The sequence below is a fragment of the Globicephala melas genome, chromosome 8, assembly GCF_963455315.2.
Source record: "Globicephala melas chromosome 8, mGloMel1.2, whole genome shotgun sequence".
In the NCBI taxonomy this organism is placed as follows: Eukaryota; Metazoa; Chordata; class Mammalia; order Artiodactyla; family Delphinidae; genus Globicephala; species Globicephala melas.
In genome coordinates, this window is record NC_083321.1 from 77,743,887 (window position 1) to 77,760,679 (window position 16,793).

Sequence of the window (16,793 nt, forward strand, 5' to 3'; positions counted from 1 at the left end):
GCTGGGAAATCGCTGGGCTTCCTCTCGCCAGCCATCGCCCCTCTGAGACCATTCGAGCCCGTCCGAAGCCGTCCGAGCCCCTCGGAGCCCGTCCGAGCCCGGGGCCAGCGAGCGTCTCATGCACAGGCACCTGGTTCCCCGGCCCCGGCCCCGGCCCCGGCCCGGGGGCCGCGGGCGGCGCGTCAGAGGGAGGCGAGCGCCGCAAGGTGGCGGCGCCTCCTGCGGCCGAGATGGCTCAGGCGAGCATCAGCATCAAGGCCAACGAGGTCGCTTCTGCTGCTCCTCGTTCATGGGTTGACCTCTCCAGCCGCCTTCTGGAGAGCCTGGACCAGCTGGAGCGCAGGGTGGAAGCTTTGAGAGAAGCTGCTGCTGCAGTTGAGCAGGAGAAAGATTTCCTTCTGAGATGATGCACAGCATCCAGAACAGCCAGGGCACGCGCAGATCGGCGACGGGGAAAGAGAAGAATTAAATCTGACTGCAAAGCGTTTGATGGGACCGTTGAAGTTTCAATGGAAACAATTAGAAACCCCCAGCAGCAGGAGCCCCTCAAGCATGCCCCAGGATCATCAGCGAGGTGGTCAGCACGTTTCTGGATGATTTGGGAAACGCCGAGTCACCTAGCGTCGATGTACAGCGCATGCCCCTCAGAGGTGCCTCCTGGGCTGGGGGATCAGAAGTTTCAGTCCATAGTAATTGGCTGTGCTCCTGAAGATCAGAGGAAAATTAAGAGAAGACTAGAAACCATGCTTAGGTCTGAACACTAATTGAATCTGCTTTCAGCACTTTGTTGCAGTTTTGGAACCAGTTCCTTTAGAATGCGCTAGCAGCTTGATGATGGCCTTGTCAGAGTTTTCTAAGAGCCCTTATAAATAATGACGTATTAAGGATAAAATATTATTTTAAGTGCACATTCTAAAGGAACTGGTTCCAAAACTCTGCAACAAAATGCTGAAAGCAGATTCAATTAGTGTTCAGACCTAAGAGCCCTTATAAATAATGATGTAATAAGGATAAAATACTATTTTAAGTGATAACTAGTTCCGTATGTTAGGCATAACAACTAATTTGATACTGATAGTTGTTTCCGATGAGGAAAATATTTCAGTGTCGTTAGTTTTGTGAAGAACAATTAAAGCTAGAAATATTTTGGTTACCTTTCTAGACGTTTTTAGATTGAATTCTTGTCTTGTGCTAGGCTCTAGCACATCCACTGTTCTTGGATGAACACTTAGTGTGTGAAGGAAAATAAGTGCTCGTCTAAGGGAAAAGCCTCATGGTTCTTTTCTGGCCTGTGTCTGCGAAGACACCGGGGCACATGGGGCACTTGTTTGACTAGACATTCTGTACATAAAGCAGTCCACACATTGACCACACATCTGCTAACCAACCAGAGAGCTTAGAGGAATGGAAGGGAATTTTCTCTACATCTTCTCTTTCATTCAGCAGTTGTTTTTTTTGAGATCTGTATCAAATTATTTTGAACCTAAAGATATATGCATCTCATAATATGAATGTATTCCTTGATAATACATGAAAACATGACACAAAATGTGAGAGAATTCACCTCTAGTTTTATCACTGTGAACAACTATATATCCACTTCATCTTTTTTCAAATGCATCATCTTTAAATTTTTAATCATTACAGAAATACAATGTTGTAGCTTGCCTTCAAACAGAAAAAATTAAATGCTGTTGTAAAGTCTGCTCTTTTTTTTTTTTTCAATTTTTGGCCGCACCGTGTGGCATGTGGGCTCAGTAATAGAACCCATGGCCCCTACATTGGGAGTGCAGAGTCTTAACCACTGGACCGCCAGGGAAGTCTGCTTTTAATCCTCAACTTAAAAACCTCTTATTCTTAGTCCTAGCAGTTCTAATTTATTTGAATTATTTCAACAAATTAGTTGGATAAATTTACAATTTATATGTAAACCATGTTTACTGCATAAGAAATTTGTAGCTAGTATACAGACCCCCCAAACATGGCTTGCATATTAATTTGTTTATCAATACACCCAAAAGGATGTGCACAAAATTTCATTAATACTAGATAACATAGACGCCCCTACTATATAGACAGGACCTTATCAATCTTGTCCCCCAGTGTTTATGTGGGTAGCTTTCCTAAAACTGTACAAATATTACATGTTTAATCTTTCGTAATATGATATTACAAAGAAATTGCTTTTATTCTTGTTCAGCTCGGTCATCTTCATATATGTTTAATCCTTACTAGTCACTTGTGTTGTTTAATTTTCTTCTTCTTTTGTTTTTTTTTTAAATTTCCCTTGCTATATATAACATCTTCACTACTGGTTTCTAAGAACTCATTTATGAGTGAGAATGTTAACCATTTGTGATGCAATGCAAATCAAATACCATATTTTATTGCCATCAATTTACTATGGTGTTTTGTATTTTGGTTGTGTATTAAAGTATAATCATGTTGTGTTTTCTGTAGTGAGTTCTTAGAAAAGTCCATTATTGTTAAGCCAGGACAAAATGACTTACAGATGGCTCCTTAGGGGGGGAAACTTGAGGAACTAGAGAAGGTGTGTGAAAGAGAGATCATAAAACACTGCAGAACTGACCTTCAGGAACAGCTAGAGGTGGCTAGGCACAGTGGTAGAGATAGATCCAGGGAGATGAAGCTGTGCGTCTGCGAGTTTCTGGGGCAAAGGAGCAGAGAGGGCCTCTGAGGGTCGTGTTCTCCCAAGATGGGAGCACAAGGCTGCGCTCTTAATGTAGCTCTGGCATCAGGGCTCTTCTGGCAACTGTCTCTCTAAAGGCCACTTCATGAACAGTCATACCAAGTTCTATTATATTAGGAAAGGTATTTTCTTCCCTCTGGATTCTTCCTAAATATGAAGTGAAAAACGTGCTCTATTGATGGTATTTATATGCAATTAGTCTTCTTGGACTTTTATAAGGTGAAGGTAGGTCAAGGTAGCTTTCTTCACTTCATAAGTCTAGAGGACTCGGTTGTTTTCCTAAGGTGTTCAGTAATATGAACTCAACTTTTTGCCATCTCCTGGTTCTGCTTCTCTTCCCACTTCTTTTCTTGAGACATTCTCCTTCTTTGCTCCTGCCGCCTAAGTCTTGCTTCGTACGTATTTTACTCCCAGTACTTTTTTCTCATTATGAAGCCTGGTCCTGGAAGGGAGCTTTAGGTGGTTATGTCTGAGAGTTGTAGGGACTGGAGGGTACCAGCCCCTTCACATGTTATTGTGGATTCCTTGCATATTTCAGCCTGAACGCACTCACCCTACTCAGGTTCATCAGTTATTCTTTAAGGGACCTGCCAGCTTTCAATGAATCCCTACTGCTAACTTTTGGGGTTCTGAAATTTATCAGATATCCTGTCCTTTCCTTCTGTTTCCTCCTAAACAGATTCTGATACCCCATGAATCTTAGATATCCCTGATTTGTCTCCATCTGTCCAAATTTTGGGACTTCCAGACAGTTTTGTTGTAGAAAAGGTTCACGAATTTTGATATTGTATCCTAGTTTTTCTTCTGTTTTATTTAGAGTTTTGGAAATATTCCTAACGTACATTGCACTTCTTTTATATTGCCAGAATTCACAAGTGTAGTTTGGAGAAATGCACTGTATAAAAAAATGAAGAGTGCCTCCAACCTGGATCGCAGTGTTTTTAGTCGTTTCCATAAGTTGTATATAAGAGAGAACTAGGACAAAGGAATTGTGGAAGTAGTTCTCCAAGGCATCATGCTCTCCTTCACTTTGAATTTTTGAACATGCTGTTTCCTCTATCTGAACATCACTTCCATTACCCCTTTTCCTACTTAATCTCTATTTATTCAAGGGCAAATTGTGGAATAATTTCCTTTCGGAAAATGTTTACATTTCAAAAAATGCACTTCTAGCAATTTCCATCGCACCATGGATCTCCTACTATTATTTTGTGTAAATATATCTACATAGCAACAGGACTATTTTAAAAATTTCTAGAATGATGCTTTGGGCCAGAGTTGGAACAACATTCTAGCAAGATTATAGGTCATCACGACATATATATATAGTAGAATAATTTCATTAAGTGTATTTAATTTTTTAACGTAATTTATTTTGCTATCTATTATGTATTAGTGGTTTCTTGTTGGAATTCAGTAAAAGATAAGTATGGTAGATGGATGAAATAAAGGAAGCTAAGTGCTATGATCTTAATGTCTGTGTCACCTCCAAATTCATATATTGAACCCTAATGCCCGATGTGATGGTATTAGGAGGTGAGCTCTTTGAGAGGTGTTTAAGTCGTGAGAGTGGAGCCCTCATGAATGGGATTAGTGCCTTATAAAAGAGGCTCCAGAGAGATCCTGAGTGTCTTCTGTCAAGTGAGGACATAAGAAGTCTGCCCCTGAAACAAAGCCATCAGCCAACCACCTTGGCACCCTGATCTGAGACTTCCAGCCTCCAGAATAGTGAGAAATAAATTTCTGTTGTTTGTCCAGTTTATGATATTTTTTTATAGCAGCTCCAATGGATTAACCTAACATTTTCTATGAATCTACTGTGAGCCAGTTATAGGCATTAAATTTAATCTTCACTTATACTTATTCTCATTTCATGAACATATACATGAGGAAACAGATAAGCAATCAGTTAATTATTTTAACCAATGTCATCTTATTGTAATAGCTAATTCACAATTTTAATCCATATTTACCCAATTCCAGTATTTGTACTTTTTTGACCAAATAATGCTTTCTATTACTGATTACACTTACTGGTCATTCTTCAATGTTAGAATGATATATTAAAGTTAAGAATTGTAACTTTTATCTCTGTATCCCCTGCAACAAGGCATGGCTTAGAAAACATTAGGTGCTGAATGAATTAGAAAATGCATGCGTTAAATTCACAAGAAGAGCCCCACTTGACTGGATATCTCACTATCTATTCTGGTTTATAAGCCTTACTAGCACTTGAGGGCAAAAATGACTTATGGGAAAATCTGCTGGAGGGCAAAAATGACTTATGGGAAAATCTGCTGATTTTCAGGTAAAAAGAATGAATTCTTAGACCTAATTTTGCAAATTTAAAGTCAAGGAAGGAAGCAAATAACACAAACTGCTAAAGGATTTTCCAAATAAATTCAACATGTTAGCCATCTAGATGGCATATAAAATTGATAAATCTCCAGTAACTTTAAGAGATTAAAAGCATATATTTACAGAGCATACCTGTGTATGAAATTGTATATGGTGGACTCTATGGGAAATAAATGTATTATTTTTTGAATACCAAATGCCTTGTGCACTACTTATCTGCCTGTTTTTTCCAATGAAAACTCAAAATCAGCTTTAATAAATATTTGTTTTAATAAAGTAAAACATAAAAATGTGTTTAAGAGTGTGCAATAGCCATCTATCTATCTATCTATCTGTCTATCCAACTATTTATCTAATTCAATGATCTTTATGTGTTAAAATAAAAATATTTTCATGTACCAATAGTGAAAACTATGGACTTGGGTGACAATGATGCGTCACTGTGGGTTCATCAGTTGTAAAAAATATATGCTGCATACAGAGAGACAACCTATACTAGATGTAAGAACATGATAATAAAGGGATCCCTGAAACCCAAGATCAGACAGGCAGATCTACAGTCCCCATAGCAGCATATTCCTCAGGAAACAGACTCTTTATCCCGTGATCCAGATCCACCTTGTATTGTTTCTGCACCTCCTCAGCCTGTTTCTTATAGTTCTCCTTCTGATTCTTCAGGATGCCTTGCCGGGATCTCCACCATACGATCCCTCAGGGGCATATCTTGCAACTCCTGACTTGACGGTGAATCCTGGTGGAACATCTGATAGGTGTCCTTGGAGGTTGTTCAGTCTCTCCATGGAATCTAATCCTCATGGTAAAATAGTTTTCTGGGGGAGACTTCACTTCTTGCACATTTTCCTGAATGGCCTTTGATTTAGATTCCTTAGGGGACATCCGATTTCTTGGAATACTGGACTAGTTCAGAGTGGTGTTCCCTGAACTGAGCCATTTTCTCCTCACACTCCTGTTTCTCCTTCTGGAAATCTTGAATATGTTTCAGCTTCATGTTCTCTGGGAACTCCTTGTCTTTCGCCTGGTACACAGTTTGGGGTGTTTTGAGGAGTACTAGGGATACATCTCTTTTAAAAAGTGGGGGTAAGTTGTTAGGGGCTTCTTGGGTAAATCAGAATGTTTCTTCTGTGTGTTGGGGGGTGGGTGTTTTGCTTTTGTGAGGATTTTTAACATGTTCCTTAACTACCAGGACTAATTCTTTTTTTTTTTTTTTTTTTTTTTTTTGCGGTACGCGGGCCTCTCACTGTTGGGGCCTCTCCCGTTGCGGAGCACAGTCTCCGGACGCGCAGGCTCAGCGGCCATGGCTCACGGGCCCAGCCGCTCCGCGGCATGTGGGATCTTCCCGGACCAGGGCACGAACCCGTGTCCCCTGCATCGGCAGGCGGACTCTCAACCACTGCGCCACCAGGGAAGCCCCCAGGACTAATTCTTTTAAGGTGCAACAGTTTCTCAAGTTATAAAATGTTTCTAACCATTGGAGTTTACACATTTCTCCAGAAATATCTTAAAAAGCTACTTTTTCCCAGTCCATCAGTGACTGAGTTGTTTTGAATGCATGGCTGTGATTGAACAGGGGATTATTCTCCATTTCTTCCAGGAACTTCACAATGTCGTCTTTGAACCAATGGTGTTGGCCATTGGGCAACACCATTTCTAGGATTTGGGGCTGCTTACAAGGTCCCAGTTCTGCAAGCACCACCACAAGAGCTCCAACTTCCTCACACTCAAGACTCAGCTGGTGAATTATTTCTTGAGGTTCTGTAGTGTGAGTGATGCCATGTTTCTGCAGAGAAAGGGAAGGAAAGGAACTTTCCTTCTATGCCATGAATGAGATAATCACACCTCATCTGTTATAAGTCAATTCTATAATTTAATTGACTCTTAAAAATAAAATGAAAACCTTCCCAAATTCTAATTTGAAATTTATGTTTTGTTTTCAGATGCATCATCTGTACTCTTTAAAATTCCCCTTGCCTCTCCAGCCTTCATTCCACCCAATTTTACAGGGCTTACCATAAATGGAACTTAACAAAAATATGAGTCATTCAATCAAGAGGCTTAGAATAAGAGATATAATCAAAGAAAATGGAGGAAAAAGATCAAAATGAAAAGAGAAATGGCTAAAAGGAAAGGACTTTCACTCCATAGTGCACTGAATACTTCCTTTGAATTGTAGGACTGAAGATATAGTGAAGGATCTGGAGATAAAAATGAGACAAACCAAGAAGCTCCTTCTTGTACTCTGTAAAAAGAAAACAAAATACATCCAGCTCTTGAGTTTTTGTGAATTGGATATTATAGATTGAACTTGAACAAATTATCATTTAATATATTCTTGTGGAGATGTGCCTGAGAATGAATGCTTTCTAGTGAACCATACTGTTTCTGCTTTCAAATGACCAGGGTATAATGAATATTATAGAACAATTACAATATTTTTTAAGTATCATATTATATTACAGAATTCTGTATTTCTGTCTTCTGAATTATTCTTCAAATTTAAATTGGTTTTGGCCTTCCCACTGCTAAGGAAATTATACCACCTTATGCTTAGTAATATTTTATATGTCAGTTTAAATTCTGACAGTCACCATCATGTGAAGTCCCATTTTCTGTTTCCATATCACTTTACGTAGGGTCTTCATCTTCCAGTAGATTGTACTGATCGTCTTAGGGAAATCTCAAAATCAACACTATAAAACAAAATTATGCAGTAGTTATTTTAAACCTCAAACTAATGGAATTTTCTTAGGCTGTAAAGCTGCAGATCAATTACCTCTCTTTTGTTGACATTATCAGTTAGCATTTTATGTCTATTATGTTAGCTACATTTTGGAAAACTTTATCAATCCTGGAATAATATTTGTTTATATTAATTCTTTCATTCATGTATTTGTTCATTGATTCATCCTATACTTCTGTGTATTATGTTATAAGTCTGCATTGGATAGTAGGAATATAGTAGTAAATAATATACTGTCGCTACTGTCTCAGAATTGTCTGTCAAGTAGTAAAAGTGCGAATTTGAGGAAGGTTTGTTGAACATTATGATGAGACGGTATATGCTCAGAGAGTGTGTAATGAGAGGAACTACACTGGTCTGTGTAGTCACGAAAAACTTCCTGGGAAAAATGTTGTTGAGCTGAGATGTGCTTAATGACTAGGATTTAGAGAAATGATAAAGTCTGTCAAACACTTGGTTCTTACCAACTAGGTCAGCTTTGAAGAGAAAACTAAGCACCATTCCTTTTGTTTACTAACCTGATATATATATTACCTCATGCTTTCACCCCAATCTGGTTCAGATACGCAAGTAAAGCACACTGCTTACAATGTAGATGAATCTTGAAAGCATTAAGTGAAAGTAAACAGATATCAAAAGCCACACATTGTGTGATCCAATTTATTTGAAACCATGTAATAGAAAAATCCATGAAGAATAAAACTGGATTAGGGGGTGACTTGGGAGGGGGAGGGGGAATGGGGAGTAAATGTTAATGGTCATTGGTTTATTTTGGGGGTGATGGATATGTCCTAGAATTAGATAGTTATGGTTTCACTTTTTGAATATTACTAAAAGCCACTGAATTATATAGTTTAAATGGGGTGACCTTTATGGTATGTAACTTTTATTTTAATAAAACTATTATTTATGACAGAAGAAAAGCAACTGATTATACTCTATGAAATATTCCATAATAAATTTTTATTACAAGAAAATTTAATTAACAAATTTATACATTCAACATGGTTATGCCATTTTATAAACATATAGTCGTATGTTCCATTAAATTACAATGTGCTCAGAGATAGTCAGATATCATCCTTTGGCCTCACGTGAGGTTTAGGAAAGCAATTTGTTCAGGCAAGAATTTCATCAATTAAATGGTCATGGAACTTGACTATTCATGGAGACCTAAGGCAAAGGAAAGGCGTCAGCGGGGAGGAGAAGGAGAAAGGAAGGAAACTATATATGAGGGAACCTCTGCAAACATCATAGAAGCTCACAGTTCCATTGTCATAATCCAGAAACACTCCAATCCTACCCAAAGGCCTTTGCACATACTGAATTAAGGGTGGGGAGTTCGTGGACAAAGTATAATGATTGTTCACCTTCATAGAAAATAGCAAAAATGCTTCTTCAGAATCAATAATGATATCAGTATCACTCGTCAAGATATTTTTACAGACTCCCAGAATCCAGTTCGAGGAGTGTGTCACATCCACCTCCCAGTAATGCCTCCCAGAGGTGAAGGCCACAGCTCCCCAGGCCACAAATCTTTCCACAATCTGGGGCTGTCTGGACACGTCGTGACGGTCACCTCCAAACATCACACTTGTACCATCCTCAGAAAGGCTCATATTGTGAATGGTCATTTTCTGACTCAGAACATTATCCACTGCAGAAAGAGCAAAAATGTGGTCAGCAAATGAGATTTCCACAGCCTGAGAGGCAGAGGCTCTCTACCCAATGAGTCTTTTCATTTTCCCTCCTCCAAGGAAATACAAAGCAAAGACAGCAAAGGGAGTTCAGACTAGCTCTTCTATGAAGAGTAAGAGTCATTACTATCTCACCAGCACACAGAAAGACTTCAAATCATACAGAAAAAGAAAAAAAAAAGGGAGATATGAACTCTGTGAAGTCTGATTTAATGTCAACGTCTTGACAGTTTATTTCAGGACTCACCAAAAACATTTTCTTTTTCTTTCATTTAGAAAACTATTCTTGTGTCCTTTGTCTTTAATATGATCTAGCACGTAGATAGCACTTGCTATCATGTGGGTATTTATTGGGCTATGGTCTCTACTTACTACATTTTCAAAGGTCAAAATTTTGATAGAAATCCATCAATGAATAGTTTGGAAGCTTCTAAAAGGATGTTCTGGAAGCTTCTAAAAGGATGTTCTGGCTAACCATGTTCAAATATCCCTTGCCTTTCAGTTGTTCTGAAATTGATCTAATAGCATTACAATTATCCTGCCTAAGCTAATTTTAGTCTTTTCTGTCAATTCTTGCTGATTTTAGAAATAATAAATCTTTTTGTACAATGCATAATAAATGAGCTGGTAATACAGAACAAATTAAAAACCAGCAATGCCATATTTAACTTTATAAGAGTGAAATAAACTGAATAAACACAATATTGATGGTTACTCACAAAAGTAAATATTGTCTCTCTTTATAACCACATGAGCAAGCTGGTTGCTCTCCTCTTGCTCTGCCTATGTCATATGTAACTGAATATATATCTCTAGCTTTGCATTTTCGGTAAACTATAGGTTGCAAAGTTCAGCCTTGATCTTTGTAATACGACTATACAAGCAGGAAAAATGTAACAACTTTGGGAAGTTATGTACTACCTTCATGTCAGAAAAAATAAAATAACAATAAAAGAAGGCTCCTTCCCAAGAAGTTCTAATGAAATGTAGTCCTGCTCACTGAAGGTTGACTCTTACCTCTGAAGCTGTTCAGCATGTCTAGGATTCCAGTGACAGGCCAGGAAGTGAGCTCTGGGTTCACTGGCTGAGGCTTTTGCATCTGTATCAAATCAGTCCTGTAACAAATGACATCAGTTGCATTTCAAGGTCAAAGGCTAATCACAAGACCATTACAAAAAAGCAGTTTTTAATCCAGGATATTTTGTCAGAATTCTCCTATTTTTGGTTAATTGGATATACATTATATTCTACACACTTGGGAATATAAAAAGTTACCATACTTTTTTCTAAATATAAATTACATCAAATTTCAACTCCCCTATTCTTCTCAGACTTTACTCCAGTTTTCAACTTATTGAACTTCATTCACTTCCTCTATTCCAACTCAGGTGATGCAAAGATCCTGGGCATTTTACAGAGAGCAAAAAATTCAGGCAAAGCCTTTGGGACTGCAGTCAGCAAGTAGTCATCAAGGATACGTTCAGTGTCTAAAAGGAAGAGTTCACTGAGCCCGACGTGTTTGCTCTTATCAGCCCATTAAGGGAATCCAATTCCAGCCTGGCTGCCTTGGTCCTGAAGGTCTAACTTTCCAGTGGGCACCAGGAAGCCATTAGCTCTGAGGTCCTACCTACAAGGGGGCTTGCTGTAATGGAACAGGCTGATTCAGTGCTACTCCTAGGAACAAAATCACAGCCCCTCTTCCTATTAGGGAATTTGCCCCTTTCCTGCCATTTTCACCTTCCAACTCATTAGTGTAGGTGCTTCCTCTGTGATATCTCAGAAAAATCCCTTCCCTAAGTTTTACTGTGGTGAGTCTGGAGAGGATGGGGTGAGTGGGTGGAACAAAGCCCAGAATGTCAGAAAGTTTTCAGGTATATTTGAATTCAGCCAAATGAAAAGGAAACTTCTCAGACCAAGGATCAGAAGGCCTCTAGAATCCTTTTGAAATAAAACAGAAAATAGCCAAAAAGACGATGTTAATAGATCAAAAGATGTACTGTTCGTCATCCATGTGCAAGGGTTCTGCATGTATGGATTCAACCACGGATTGAATCTGTAATTTCTGTTTTATTTTATTTATTTATTTAGTTAGTTAGTTAGTTTACACTAGGTCCTTGTTTGTTATCTATTTTTTTGTTAAATTTATTTTACTTATAGAATAATACATAGATAAATTCTTTTCAAAAAGTTTGAACATTATAGGTAAAGCTAAAGTCTCCCTTGATCACCATTTTTTTTTTTTTTTTTTTTTTTTTTTTTGCGGTACGCGGGCCTCTCACTGTTGGGGCCTCTCCCGTCGCAGAGCACAGGCTCCGGACGCGCAGGCTCACGGGCAAAGCCGCTCCGCGGCATGTGGGATCTTCCCGGACTGGGGCACGAACCCGTGTCCCCTGAATCGGCAGGCGGACTGTAAACCACTGCGCCACCAGGGAAGCCCTGACCACCATTTTTAATCCTGATCTTCTTCCCTATGGTTTGAGATAACCACTGTGTGTTATTTATTTTAAATATAGCAGTGTGTACATGTCAATCCCAAATTCTAAATCCATCCCTCCCCTACATTCTTCCTCCCTGGTTCTAAATGGAAAATATTCAGAAAAAAAAAAATTCCTGGAAGTTCCAAAAAAGTGAAACTTGAAAATGCCACATACGTGGGAACTATTTACATAGCATTTAATTTACATTTTATTAGGTGTTATAAGTAGTCTAGTAATGACTAAAGTGTATGGGAGCATGCTTATAAGTTATCTGCAAATACTATGGCATTTTCTATAAGGGATAGTGCATCCCGGGATTTAGATTTTGGGGATGGCCTGAAAACAATTCCCCGTGGCACCAAGGAATGACTATCCAACCACTTCATCAAAAAGACAACAACTTTTCCAGAAATCAAAAGTCATTAGCGTACACTCACATTTCCAATACATTTCCCGAGGCCTGCAATGAAAAAAAGAAAATCACGTTAATCATGAGAGTTCTGTCCTTTTGCATCTTCTTTACTATTCTTGTTTGTTCAATAAGGTATTGTTTTTCTCATTCTCCTCTAAGGAACAATCAGAGGCTATCTTAATAACAGAACTTAAACTAAAACATGATGAGCTTCCTCAGGGCACATTAAGGAAGGAAGGAAGGAGGCCAGCAAGAGTCTGTGTAATGATGCAACAACATCAGGTTTCCAATGTCAGTCATTTCTCAGTCCTATTCCCAAGGAGAGATCTCACCATTTATAATGACAATTAAAGCAAAACAAGGAACCATATAAAACGAATTATAGAGTGCATTGAAATTGACTACCAGTTCTAAAAATTTTACCTAGACAATGGGCAAAACCTCAATGTCTTCAGTAAGTGTGGGATAATAGAGTGACAACGTATTGAGAATTACTCCAAGAAAATTAACTTTCCCCTGGTCACAGAATTTTGCTGATTTTCGATAATCTGTCTGGATGGTACTCCTGATCACACTGAAAAAATTTTGTCCTATGTTAGCTAGTGAAAGGATTAAAAAAAACCTCCCAAAGATTACCAGGCTATGAGAAATAAGGGATTGGACAAGTAAGTTAATGGGAGTCAAGGAGCATCATCCCTTAGCTGAGATAAGAGTATATGCAGGTAACATTTCAATGTCATGGCAACAGTGCCCAGAATAGTACCTCTGTCTCTGAGGATGGAACCTCCCTTCTCACCTGGAGCAGCTCCAAGTCAGGCTTGTGGCACATCTCAGTCAGCTCTCTGTACATTTCTTTCAGACTTTCTTTCTGTTGAGTCATTCTGAATTCACTCTCCCTGAGTTGCTGAAGAGTCTCCTTCACTTCTTCCTCCAGCGCCTCCAGATGGAGTTGCTCCTGCTTCTGGAGAAACAGGTGGATCATCTGATACTGAACTTTGATCATCACCTTCCTTATGGCCGCATAGTTCTGCAGAGATAGTGGATTCAAAGAATCACTCATCCTCATTCTCAACAGAAAACGTCAAACATTATTTCCTTACTGTCATCAGGAAAGCTCTTGACAAACTTTCTGCCTCACACCTCAAAGGTCCTTCCTGTCCATCCTTTCTCTAAGTTTCTCGCCTTTTTTCCTGTTTAAATCAAGCCATCTGAGGGGGTTCCAGTTTTTCTCCCTAGGAGGATTCTTCAGGGTTCTTACTCCATCAATTATTTCCTCTCTTACCCAAATCTTGTTTTTTCTTGTTCCTTTCCCTGATTTTTCTAAATATTCTTTTATTAGGTAAACCCCATACTGTGCATCTTTAAGAATATGCACTAATTCTCCTCTAGGTACTGCTGTATTCCTCTCCTCACCTTCACAGACACACTTAGCACAATGTTGTCTTATACTCCATGTCTGAGAAGGTTTATTCAAATCTTCAAAATGTGGCCTAGGAATACGTTTCATGCCTTGGTTTTCCCATATACTAGCACTCTTTGAACTAGTTTGTATTGGTCTGTTATAATTGTGATTACTGATGATAGGTCATTTGAAACCACTACTATTTCCAAGGAAAAGACCACTATCCTTTACCTGGTAATTTGAATTTTGCTAAAAGTCTAAGCCAGGATTATATCTGTCTCCATGCAAACAAATAGAATATTTTAATTCTTACCTCTAACAACTGAGTTTTGTTAGCTTCTTGATTCAGACTGTTTTGCATTTCTTGTGTCATTTTCCTTAAAGAGTCCATTCTCTTCAGAAGTTTCTCCTGCAAAATAACCATGAGCTTTAGCGACACAGATGATACCATAAATTCCATCCCCTTATGTATGAGCAAAGGCAGTCATTTAGAGCAGGGGTCCCCAACCCACCGGGCCGAAGACCGCTACCAGTCCACAGCCTGTTAGGAACGGGGCCGCACAGCAGGAGGTGAGAGGGGGGCGAGCAAGTGAAGCTTCATCTGCCACTCCTTATGGCTCCCCATGGCTCCCCATGGTTCGCATTACCACCGGAACCATCCCCCCAACCTCTCCCTGCCCCCATTCATGGAAAAATTGTCTTCCACGAAACTGGTCGCTGGTGCCAAAAAGGATGGGGACCACTGGTTTAGAAAATAGAAATCTTGAGTTTGAATGATGTGGTCAGATTTTTCCACATTAATCTAATTTGATTCTAATATGTTGAATATCAAAGTGACAGAAACATATAATGAAGAATTGGGGTGGGGGGACTTCCCTTGTGGCGCAGTAGTTAAGAATCTGCCTGCCAATGTAGGGGACACAGGTTTGAGCTCTGGTCCTGGAAGATCCCAAATGCTGCAGAGCAACTAAGCCTGTGTGCTCTAGTGAGCCTATGCTCTAGACCCCATGAGCCACAACTACTGAGCTCGCGTGCCACAAGTACTGAAGCCTGAGTGCCTAGAGCCCATGCTCCACAACAAGAAAAGCTACTGCAATGAGAAGCCTGTGCACCACAGCAAAGAGTAGCCCCCGCTCGCTACAACTAGAGAAAGCCCACACGCAGCACAAAGACCCAATGCAGCCAAAAATAAATCAATTAATTAAAAATTTAAAAAAGAAAGAAAGAATTGGGGAAACTTTATAGATAATGGAATCTCTCATTTCCATGAGAGAAATGAAATTTCTCATTTCCTAAGAAATTGAGACTCAGATTTTTATATAACTTGACTAAGAATGCGTCAAGCTCACATCAGAAGCCAGTGTGCCTTGTGCTACCACATGCCCCAGGATACAGCAGTTCCACATGTTTGGACAATTGGGCAACAACATTAAAATGATACACGACCTACACTGAAAAATCTCCACCTTGACCATCTCCATCCCCATCAACTTCATTATTATCCTCATCTTTCTCTCTGATTTAGGAGCCTGTAGGTTCCTAACTGCTTTAGAAGTATCACCTACCCGGTATTCCTCAGCAGCCCATTGTATTGGACTGTGGCTGTGAGCTGCATGCTCTGGGGACTCAGAGCAGGGGCCACAGAGCAGGGTCTTGTCAACCTCACAGAAGAGTCCTTTGGCTTCTTTGTGTGTCAAGCAGATCTGTGCCTCCAAGCTGTTGGTTTGTTTAGCTGTGTCCTGTCTGGCGAGGGAAGCCAGCCTCTTGAGTACAATATTGGTTTGGAAATCTGGCTTCTCTGATAGTCCCCTGCACTCAGGGCAGCTCTTTGGAGTCTGGTCTTCCTCCCAGCAGAGGTACAGGCAGGGACGGCAAAAGCTGTGCCCACAGTCTATGGTGACGGGGTCTATGAAGTAGTTCATACAGATGGAGCAGGTTAGTTCATTCTGGAAGGCTTGCAATGTGTCTGAATCCATGTTTCTGAAAATTCAAGACAGAATTAGAGAGGATAAGAGAGAAAGTCTTTCTTCTGCCCTGATAAGGGAAAGTAAAGCCTTTGGACAAAGTCCTGTCTGTTTGAACTCTATCTAATTTACCTATATGCTTACCCTCAGTACAAACCTAGAAATGGTGAATACAGACAGGTTCATGCTGATACAAATGATAAAATTAGATAAGAGAGTCCCTAGCAACTTTTTTGTTTAAAATAAACCATGTTCTCAGTCATACCTAAATTACATGGATGTGCTTAAAGCTTAGACCAGCGGGTAAATGGTGACTCCAGAGTTACTTTTATTAGCTGATTGGTACAGAAGCACATATATAATCTCAATCTGTCTGTCTCTCTCTCTCTCCATGACTCCATGACTGGAACCCATTCTTGCACACACTTTGTCTCTATGCTAATATTCTCTATGTCTCCTGTCTCTGAACTGACAGATGTGCTTTTCTAAAGACAAATAAAATTGTTTAGAATAATTTAAACTTAATATAATCAATGTTGGCTTTACCTTTGGCATCTCAAAACTATAAACATTTCAGTGTTTGCTTCCAACTTAAATAGCAAAACTCCTCCTTTCAAGACAAAAAAGGAAAAAATTATGTTATTTCTAGTTCAGCAACACAATTTTTCCTGGAGTCAGTTCAGATCATCAGAGCACTTCACATTTTTAACTAGTGAATGTTCAAGCTACAACAGTAATGAGTAAAAATTAATCAGTTGTTTTTTAAAACCAAAGAAAAAATTTGAATATACATGAGGATTTTCTCTCTACACTAGAAATTCCAAAGATATAGTTAATGGAAGCAACATCATATTCTCTTTGTTTCTGATATTTCCCTATTTGACCAATGCCACTTCTTGGGAGTCCCTATCAGTTCATTGGATCTATCCTGAACACTTTTCAAATCTACACTGCAAACTGAAGGCTTTAAAAATACAGCACCTTTATTCTGGCATGGACATATATACACTACCAA

At 39.3% G+C, this 16,793-nt stretch overlaps 1 protein-coding gene and 1 pseudogene across 2 annotated transcripts; one reads left to right on the forward strand and one right to left on the reverse strand.

The window, feature by feature from the left end:
- Window positions 1-230: 230 nt before the first annotated feature.
- Window positions 231-968, forward strand: LOC115849928 (BAG family molecular chaperone regulator 2-like; annotated as a pseudogene).
- An 8,016-nt stretch (window positions 969-8,984) lies between these two features.
- Window positions 8,985-15,865, reverse strand: LOC115849927 (tripartite motif-containing protein 64C-like). 2 transcript variants are annotated; one of them, XM_060304476.1, is made up of 6 exons: window positions 15,380-15,865; window positions 14,128-14,223; window positions 13,209-13,439; window positions 12,438-12,460; window positions 10,541-10,638; window positions 8,985-9,483 (listed from the first exon to the last, which is right to left on the reverse strand). In XM_060304476.1, exons 1-6 carry the CDS (start codon window positions 15,788-15,790, stop codon window positions 8,990-8,992), a joined length of 1,353 nt encoding a protein of 450 aa, XP_060160459.1. In that variant the 5' UTR covers window positions 15,791-15,865; the 3' UTR covers window positions 8,985-8,989. The 2 variants fall into 2 exon arrangements, with proteins under 2 accessions (XP_060160459.1, XP_030707399.1); XM_030851539.2 differs by lacking the exon at window positions 12,438-12,460 and having other exon boundaries at window positions 10,541-10,641; window positions 13,189-13,439.
- Between the last annotated feature and the right edge of the window lie 928 nt (window positions 15,866-16,793).